We start from the raw sequence: 10000 nt of genomic DNA on the forward strand, positions 1-10000 counted from the left end.
ACTTTCATGTTTGAAAACGTTGTTTGTGATGTGGATTCTGATCACTGTATAAGGCAGAAACATCTAGACACAATGCAAAGGACTATGTGCGCATAGTAAACATGGTAAATATGATCGCTTGAAGAAATCAGACAAATCATAGGCTATCACAATCATGTTTTATCTTATCTGTCAGTGCGTCTCGTCTCTTTATACCGGACTGATATCCATATCTAGCTCCGCATATGTCATAAAATAAAGCAACTTTTCTCTGACTGAAACGTTTCTCTGACTGAAAATATAACCGTACTGGGAGAGAGTGCTAAAGCTCCTCAGGTCGTATTTTTGGAGGCATATTTGTAAAAATGATAATTCTTTCTAAATGTGATGTAAACACTGTCCTGTGACTGCAACTAAACAGAAACAGACGCGACTGAATAACGTGTGTCCTCTATCTTTTGTGAAATAACGGTAAACCACTTTATTTCTGTATGACTAATGTGCAATCTTGACACAACTTAATTCATTATGATCAATGTATCACTTTTTATTGTAAACCTGTGGTAAAACATCAATGCTTGGGTTTTACATTTTTAAGTAAACAACAAAATTGCCAGCAAACGGTCGCTTTTATCATGTTCGTTTTGCGATCTCGCTGTTTCCAGTGATTTCTTTCTGATTAGTTTTCTGATAAATCTTCCATTAGTGGGCGAAATGATGGGTGTGTGTGCCATTGTTCCAGAGAGGTGTGTTACGGGTGTGTTTTAGTGAAGCGCTGCAGAGCTCAGTGTGTTTTGGTCTCGGTGCTCCAGACCCGCGGCTATTAGCCCCGCCCGCCCGTTTAAAGCCCGCTCACACTGGCCCGACAGTGGAAACGCAGTGTGTTTTGGTCTCGGTGCTCCAGACCCGCGGCTATTAGCCCCGCCCGCCCGTTTAAAGCCCGCTCGCACTGGCCCGACAGTGGAAACGCAGTGTGTTTTGGTCTCGGTGCTCCAGACCCGCGGCTATTAGCCCCGCCCGCCCGTTTAAAGCCCGCTCACACTGGCCCGACGGTGGAAACGCAGTGTGTTTTGGTCTCGGTGCTCCAGACCCGCGGCTATTAGCCCCGCCCGCCCGTTTAAAGCCCGCTCGCACTGGCCCGACGGTGGAAACGCAGTGTGTTTTGGTCTCGGTGCTCCAGACCCGCGGCTATTAGCCCCGCCCGCCCGTTTAAAGCCCGCTCACACTGGCCCGACAGTGGAAACGCAGTGTGTTTTGGTCTCGGTGCTCCAGACCCGCGGCTATTAGCCCCGCCCGCCCGTTTAAAGCCCGCTCGCACTGGCCCGACAGTGGAAACGCAGTGTGTTTTGGTCTCGGTGCTCCAGACCCGAGGCTATTAGCCCCGCCCGCCCGTTTAAAGCCCGCTCGCACTGGCCCGACAGTGGAAACGCAGTGTGTTTTGGTCTCGGTGCTCCAGACCCGAGGCTATTAGCCCCGCCCGCCCGTTTAAAGCCCGCTCGCACTGGCCCGACAGTGGAAACGCAGTGTGTTTTGGTCTCGGTGCTCCAGACCCGAGGCTATTAGCCCCGCCCGCCCGTTTAAAGCCCGCTCGCACTGGCCCAACGGTGGAAACGAAGTGTGTTTTGGTCTCGGTGCTCCAGACCCGAGGCTATAGGCCCCGCCCGCCCGTTTAAAGCCCGCTCACACTGGCCTGACCGTGGAAACGCAGTGTGTTTTGGTCTCGGTGCTCCAGACCCGAGGCTATAGGCCCCGCCCGCCCGTTTAAAGCCCGCTCACACTGGCCTGACGGTGGAAACGCAGTGTGTTTTCGTCTCGGTGCTCCAGACCCGAGGCTATTAGCCCCGCCCGCCCGTTTAAAGCCCGCTCACACTGGCCTGACGGTGGAAACGCAGTGTGTTTTCGTCTCGGTGCTCCAGACCCGAGGCTATTAGCCCCGCCCGCCCGTTTAAAGCCCGCTCGCACTGGCCCGATGGTGTAAACGCAGTGTGTTTTGGTCTCGGTGCTCCAGACCCGCGGCTATTAGCCCCGCCCGCCCGTTTAAAGCCCGCTCGCACTGGCCCAACGGTGGAAACGCAGTGTGTTTTGGTCTCGGTGCTCCAGACCCGAGGCTATAGGCCCCGCCCGCCCGTTTAAAGCCCGCTCACACTGGCCTGACGGTGGAAACGCAGTGTGTTTTCGTCTCGGTGCTCCAGACCCGCGGCTATTAGCCCCGCCCGCCCGTTTAAAGCCCGCTCGCACTGGCCCAACGGTGGAAACGCAGTGTGTTTTGGTCTCGGTGCTCCAGACCCGAGGCTATAGGCCCCGCCCGCCCGTTTAAAGCCCGCTCACACTGGCCTGACGGTGGAAACGCAGTGTGTTTTCGTCTCGGTGCTCCAGACCCGCGGCTATTAGCCCCGCCCGCCCGTTTAAAGCCCGCTCGCACTGGCCCAACGGTGGAAACGCAGTGTGTTTTGGTCTCGGTGCTCCAGACCCGCGGCTATTAGCCCCGCCCGCCTGTTTAAAGCCCGCTCGCACTGGCCCAACGGTGGAAACGCAGTGTGTTTTGGTCTCGGTGCTCCAGACCCGCGGCTATTAGCCCCGCCCGCCCGTTTAAAGCCCGCTCGCACTGGCCCAACGGTGGAAACGCAGTGTGTTTTGGTCTCGGTGATCCAGACTCGAGGCTATTAGCCCCGCCCGCCCGTTTAAAGCCCGCTCGCACTGGCCCAACGGTGGAAACGCAGTGTGTTTTGGTCTCGGTGCTCCAGACCCGCGGCTTTTAGCCCCGCCCGCCCGTTTAAAGCCCGCTCGCACTGGCCCGACGGTGGAAACGCAGTGTGTTTTGGTCTCGGTGCTCCAGACCCGCGGCTATTAGCCCCGCCCGCCCGTTTAAAGCCCGCTCGCACTGGCCCAACGGTGGAAACGCAGTGTGTTTTGGTCTCGGTGCTCCAGACCCGCGGCTATTAGCCCCGCCCGCCCGTTTAAAGCCCGCTCGCACTGGCCCACGGTGGAAACGCAGTGTGTTTTGGTCTCGGTGCTCCAGACCCGAGGCTATTAGCCCCGCCCGCCCGTTTAAAGCCCGCTCACACTGGCCTGACGGTGGAAACGCAGTGTGTTTTCGTCTCGGTGCTCCAGACCCGAGGCTATTAGCCCCGCCCGCCCGTTTAAAGCCCGCTCACACTGGCCCGACGGTGTAAACGCAGTGTGTTTTGGTCTCGGTGCTCCAGACCCGAGGCTATTGGCCCCGCCGCCCGTTTAAAGCCCGCTCGCACTGGCCCGACGGTGTAAACGCAGTGTGTTTTGGGCTCGGTGCTCCAGACCCGCGGCTATAGGCCCTGCCGCCCATTTAAACCCCACTCGCACTGGCCCGACGGTGGAAACGCAGTGTGTTTTGGGCTCGGTGCTCCAGACCCGAGGCTATAGGCCCTGCCGCCCATTTAAAGCCCGCTCGCACTGGCCCGACGGTGGAAACGCAGTGTGTTTTGGGCTCGGTGCTCCAGACCCGAGGCTATAGGCCCTGCCGCCCATTTAAACCCCACTCGCACTGGCCCGACGGTGGAAACGCAGTGTGTTTTGGGCTCGGTGCTCCAGACCCGAGGCTATAGGCCCTGCCGCCCATTTAAAGCCCGCTCGCACTGGCCCAACGGTGGAAACGCAGTGTGTTTTGGGCTCGGTGCTCCAGACCCGCGGCTATTAGCCCCGCCCGCCCGTTTAAAGCCCGCTCGCACTGGCCCGACGGTGTAAACGCAGTGTGTTTTGGTCTCGGTGCTCCAGACCAGAGGCTATTAGCCCCGCCCGCCCGTTTAAAGCCCGCTCGCACTGGCCCGACGGGAGAAACGCAGTGTGTTTTGGTCTCGGTGCTCCAGACCCGAGGCTATTGGCCCCGCCGCCCGTTTAAAGCCCGCTCGCACTGGACCGACAGTGTAAACGCAGTGTGTTTTGGGCTCGGTGCTCCAGACCCGAGGCTATAGGCCCTGCCGCCCATTTAAAGCCCGCTCGCACTGGCCCGACGGTGTAAACGCAGTGTGTTTTGGTCTCGGTGCTCCAGACCCGAGGCTATAGGCCCTGCCGCCCGTTTAAAGCCCGCTCGCACTGGCCCGACGGTGGAAACGCAGTGTGTTTTGGGCTCGATGCTCCAGACCCGCGGCTATAGGCCCTGCCGCCCATTTAAAGCCCGCTCGCACTGGCCCGACGGGGGAAATACAGTGTGTTTTGGTCTCGGTGCTCCAGACCCGAGGCTATTGGCCCCGCCGCCCGTTTAAAGCCCGCTCGCACTGGCCCGACGGTGTAAACGCAGTGTTTTGGGCTCGGTGCTCCAGACCCGAGGCTATAGGCCCTGCCGCCCATTTAAAACCCGCTCGCACTGGCCCGACGGTGGAAACGCAGTGTGTTTTGGTCTCGGTGCTCCAGACCCGAGGCTATTGGCCCCGCCGCCCGTTTAAAGCCCGCTCGCACTGGCCCGACGCTGTAAACGCAGTGTTTTGGGCTCGGTGCTCCAGACCCGAGGCTATAGGCCCTGCCGCCCATTTAAAGCCCGCTCGCACTGGCCCGACGGTGGAAACGCAGTGTGTTTTGGGCTCGGTGCTCCAGACCCGAGGCTATAGGCCCTGCCGCCCATTTAAAGCCCCCTCGCACTGGCCTGACGGTGGAAACGCAGTGTGTTTTGGTCTCGGTGCTCCAGACCCGAGGCTATTAGCCCCGCCCGCCCGTTTAAAGCCCGCTCGTACTGGCCCGATGGTGTAAACGCAGTGTGTTTTGGGCTCGGTGCTCCAGACCCGAGGCTATAGGCCCTGCCGCCCATTTAAAGCCCGCTCGCACTGGCCCGACGGTGGAAACGCAGTGTGTTTTGGGCTCGGTGCTCCAGACCCGAGGCTATAGGCCCTGCCGCCCATTTAAAGCCCCCTCGCACTGGCCTGACGGTGGAAACGCAGTGTGTTTTGGTCTCGGTGCTCCAGACCCGAGGCTATTAGCCCCGCCCGCCCGTTTAAAGCCCGCTCGCACTGGCCCGACGGTGGAAACGCAGTGTGTTTTGGGCTCGGTGCTCCAGACCCGCGGCTATAGGCCCTGCCGCCCATTTAAAGCCCGCTCGCACTGGCCCGACGGTGGAAACGCAGTGTGTTTTGGTCTCGGTGCTCCAGACCCGCGGCTATTAGCCCCGATCGCCCGTTTAAAGCCCGCTCGCACTGGCCCGATGGTGTAAACGCAGTGTGTTTTGGGCTCGGTGCTCCAGACCCGCGGCTATTAGCCCCGCCGCCCGTTTAAAGCCCGCTCGCACTGGCCTGACGGTGGAAACGCAGTGTGTTTTGGGCTCGGTGCTCCAGACCCGCGGCTATTGGCCCCGCCGCCCGTTTAAAGCCCGCTCGCACTGGCCTGACGGTGTAAACGCAGTGTGTTTTGGGTTCGGTGCTCCAGACCCGCGGCTATAGGCCCTGCCGCCCATTTAAAGCCCGCTCGCACTGGCCCGACGGTGGAAACGCAGTGTGTTTTGGGCTCGGTGCTCCAGACCCGAGGCTATAGGCCCTGCCGCCCGTTTAAAGCCCGCTCGCACTGGCCCGACGGTGGAAACGCAGTGTGTTTTGGGCTCGGTGCTCCAGACCCGCGGCTATAGGCCCTGCCGCCCATTTAAAGCCCGCTCGCACTGGCCCGACGGTGGAAACGCAGTGTGTTTTGGTCTCGGTGCTCCAGACCCGCGGCTATTAGCCCCGATCGCCCGTTTAAAGCCCGCTCGCACTGGCCCGATGGTGTAAACGCAGTGTGTTTTGGGCTCGGTGCTCCAGACCCGCGGCTATTAGCCCCGCCGCCCGTTTAAAGCCCGCTCGCACTGGCCTGACGGTGGAAACGCAGTGTGTTTTGGGCTCGGTGCTCCAGACCCGCGGCTATTGGCCCCGCCGCCCGTTTAAAGCCCGCTCGCACTGGCCTGACGGTGTAAACGCAGTGTGTTTTGGGTTCGGTGCTCCAGACCCGCGGCTATTAGCCCCGCCCGCCCGTTTAAAGCCCGCTCGCACTGGACCGACGGTGGAAACGCAGTGTGTTTTGGGCTCGGTGCTCCAGACCCGAGGCTATTGGCCCCGCCGCCCATTTAAAGCCCGCTCGCACTGGCCTGACGGTGTAAATGCAGTGTGTTTTGGTCTCGGTGCTCCAGACCCGAGGCTATAGGCCCTGCCGCCCAATTAAAGCCCGCTCGCACTGGCCCGACGGTGGAAACACGGCTGTTGTCTGTCAGTGTACCTTGAAGGAGATCTCGGAGGTCATGGTGAAGCCGTGTGTGATGAGCGGCTCCTCGTCAGTCCGACCCTTCCAGCAGTCGAGCTCCACACACCGGCAGCCGGACAGCAGGACCTGCCGATAGATCTCCACTGAGGAGTTTCCCGCCAGCTGACCCGCTGACACACACAGACAAGTCAAGTCACCTTTAGTTATATAGAGCTTTTCACAACACAGAGTTTCACAGCAGCTTCACAGAGATAACAGGAAAATAATGCAGCAGAGTTTGTTTCCAGAAGAAAATAGCGTCACAGTCCAGCTTAAGTCAGTTCAGTGATGTTTCATTTCTGTTGTAAAAAAGTTATTAATTTAGTAAATTTATATATTTATAGCCACTCTGGAGAAAACTGTGATGTCATCGTCCAGCTCAGTTCAGTTCTCATATAATGGTGTCAATGCAGGAGATCAATAATATTGTTGAATATTAAATGAAATGTCCCCGACTAAGCAAGACAAAAGCCAAAGGAGACAGTAGACACATAGAGCACGTGTTTCTCCTCCTTTTAAAAGCTGATCCGTCCATTTATTTGCTCTCATAACATTGTATGCAAACTGTAAAAGTTATTATAGCATTTCACTTGCAACACTAATGTACATCAGCTGAGAAGAAATGCAACGCAAAGCCATTAATGGTGGAGAATCGGTCATTACAGAAATCACATTTCTGAGCGATTATGTACTTCCTGTCTGATTGACATAATTGACAGAACTCATAGAAATGAATCTGAAAATGCATTAGTAAGACATCTCGTGTTTTATTGCTAATTTGAGTATATTGATTGCAAGTGCTGAAACCATGTCTAATTGAAGTACTGCCATTAGCGCAAATGATACAGACATTAATATAATAATTCTACAACTAAGTAAGTGCAAAAACCGCCGGGACATTTTAGAGTCCATCTTCACTCGAATGGCTAATTCTAAATGCATTAGCATCTGAAAAAACATTCATACTGGATCATATGTTCAGACCACAAATGACAGACATTGAGGATTATTTGGATATTTCTGAGCATTTGGTCTCACTGTAGTTCATGTTCAAAGGCTAAACATCTGCTTTATGTTCACATCCAATTATTCATTTAGCCGGAATGAAGACAGAAACAGCAATTAAAAACCCAAACTAAATCCCTGACGGTTGTGGTCTTTATTACGGCATTCACTGCTAACTGTCGTGGGTCACACTAGCAGCGCTGTGCGGCTATAGAGCCTGAGGCTGGGATTTTATATTTCATGAATGACAAACACATTTTGGGATGAAGAGTGATATTCTTACCACCTTTGCTGGCCAAAGAGACACATTCTCTCAAAATTCATATGTATAAGAGGAAGATATTTTGTTCAGATAATGTGACGATGATAATGTAATGTTTAATTTATGACAGGAATGAAAACGATTCTGTGAGAGACAGAAATACGATGTTTTCAATGGATCGTACTGCTGTTTAACAACATGCTGATTGTTCAACTGACAAAATATTTTTCCAAAAATCCTACAGTATATAAAAACCCAATAAAACACTTTTGAAAGTTCTGCGTTTTGAAAGTGACGTGATCTTTATACAGTCCATGACACTGTAAAGACTGTGGTCTATCCCTCACAGCCTGGGGAACATTCAGTATGACATCAGCCCTGACTAATGTCTATAGGTGGACTGATGTGTCGTGTGAGTCTTCTGATTGGCTGACCTGTGAGGTAGGTGTCGTATGAGACGTCTGATTGGCTGACCTGTGAGGTAGGTGTCGTGTGAGTCGTCTGATTGGCTGACCTGTGAGGTAGGTGTCGTATGAGACGTCTGATTGGCTGACCTGTGAGGTAGGTGTCGTGTGAGTCGTCTGATTGGCTGACCTGTGAGGTAGGTGTCGTATGAGACGTCTGATTGGCTGACCTGTGAGGTAGGTGTCGTGTGAGTCGTCTGATTGGCTGACCTGTGAGGTAGGTGTCGTATGAGACGTCTGATTGGCTGACCTGTGAGGTAGGTGTCGTGTGAGTCGTCTGATTGGCTGACCTGTGAGGTAGGTGTCGTGTGAGTCGTCTGATTGGCTGACCTGTGAGGTAGGTGTCGTATGAGACGTCTGATTGGCTGACCTGTGAGGTAGGTGTCGTATGAGACGTCTGATTGGCTGACCTGTGAGGTAGGTGTCGTGTGAGTCGTCTGATTGGCTGACCTGTGAGGTAGGTGTCGTGTGAGTCGTCTGATTGGCTGACCTGTGAGGTAGGTGTCGTGTGAGTCGTCTGATTGGCTGACCTGTGAGGTAGGTGTCGTGTGAGTCGTCTGATTGGCTGACCTGTGAGGTAGGTGTCGTGTGAGTCGTCTGATTGGCTGACCTGTGAGGTAGGTGTCGTGTGAGTCGTCTGATTGGCTGACCTGTGAGGTAGGTGTCGTGTGAGTCGTCTGATTGGCTGACCTGTGAGGTAGGTGTCGTGTGAGTCGTTTGATTGGCTGACCTGTGAGGTAGGTGTCGTGTGAGTCGTCTGATTGGCTGACCTGTGAGGTAGGTGTCGTGTGAGTCGTCTGATTGGCTGACCTGTGAGGTAGGTGTCGTGTGAGTCGTCTGATTGGCTGACCTGTGAGGTAGGTGTCGTGTGAGTCGTCTGATTGGCTGACCTGTGAGGTAGGTGTCGTGTGAGTCGTCTGATTGTCTGACCTGTGAGGTAGGTGTCGTGTGAGTCGTCTGATTGTCTGACCTGTGAGGTAGGTGTCGTGTGAGTCGTCTGATTGGCTGACCTGTGAGGTAGGTGTCGTGTGAGTCGTCTGATTGGCTGACCTGTGAGGTAGGTGTCGTGTGAGTCGTCTGATTGGCTGACCTGTGAGGTAGGTGTCGTGTGAGTCGTCTGATTGGCTGACCTGTGAGGTAGGTGTCGTGTTAGACGTCTGATTGGCTGACCTGTGAGGTAGGTGTCGTGTGAGTCGTCTGATTGGCTGACCTGTGAGGTAGGTGTCGTGTGAGACGTCTGATTGGCTGACCTGTGAGGTTGGTGTCGTGTGAGTCGTCTGATTGGCTGACCTGTGAGGTAGGTGTCGTGTGAGTCGTCTGATTGTCTGACCTGTGAGGTAGGTGTCGTGTGAGTCGTCTGATTGGCTAACCTGTGAGGTAGGTGTCGTGTGAGTCGTCTGATTGGCTGACCAGTGAGGTAGGTGTCGTGTGAGTCGTCTGATTGGCTGACCTGTGAGGTAGGTGTCGTGTGAGACGTCTGATTGGCTGACCTGTGAGGTAGGTGTCGTGTGAGACGTCTGATTGGCTGACCTGTGAGGTAGGTGTCGTGTGAGACGTCTGATTGGCTGACCTGTGAGGTAGGTGTCGTGTGAGTCGTCTGATTGGCTGACCTGTGAGGTAGGTGTCGTGTGAGTCGTCTGATTGGCTGACCTGTGAGGTAGGTGTCGTGTGAGTCGTCTGATTGGCTGACCAGTGAGGTAGGTGTCGTGTGAGTCGTCTGATTGGCTGACCTGTGAGGTAGGTGTCGTGTGAGTCGTCTGATTGGCTGACCTGTGAGGTAGGTGTCGTGTGAGTCGTCTGATTGGCTGACCTGTGAGGTATGTCGTGTGAGTCGTCTGATTGGCTGACCTGTGAGGTATGTCGTGTGAGTTGTCTGATTGGCTGACCTGTGAGGTAGGTGTTGTGTGAGTCGTCTGATTGGCTGACCTGTGAGGTAGGTGTTGTGTGAGTCGTCTGATTGGCTGACCTGTGAGGTATGTCGTGTGAGTCGTCTGATTGGCTGACCTGTGAGGTATCGAGTGAGTCGTCTGATTGGCTGACCTGTGAGGTATCGAGTGAGTCG

General features: G+C 55.2%; 1 protein-coding gene across 1 annotated transcript in view; it reads right to left on the reverse strand.

Moving 5' to 3' along the window:
* LOC130079594 (1-phosphatidylinositol 4,5-bisphosphate phosphodiesterase beta-1-like) overlaps positions 1 to 10000 on the reverse strand; it is a gene marked incomplete at its 3' end in the record, with an annotated part of 31454 nt that overhangs the window by 11274 nt on the left and 10180 nt on the right. The window contains exon 8 of the mRNA XM_056244907.1: positions 6184 to 6338. Coding sequence (XP_056100882.1) covers positions 6184 to 6338 — 155 coding nt within the window. The remainder of the gene's footprint in view (positions 1 to 6183; positions 6339 to 10000) is intronic.

The sequence above is a fragment of the Rhinichthys klamathensis genome, unplaced genomic scaffold, assembly GCF_029890125.1.
Source record: "Rhinichthys klamathensis goyatoka isolate OS25496 unplaced genomic scaffold, OSU_Roscu_1.1 h1tg001145l_1, whole genome shotgun sequence".
Classification (NCBI taxonomy): Eukaryota; Metazoa; Chordata; class Actinopteri; order Cypriniformes; family Leuciscidae; genus Rhinichthys; species Rhinichthys klamathensis.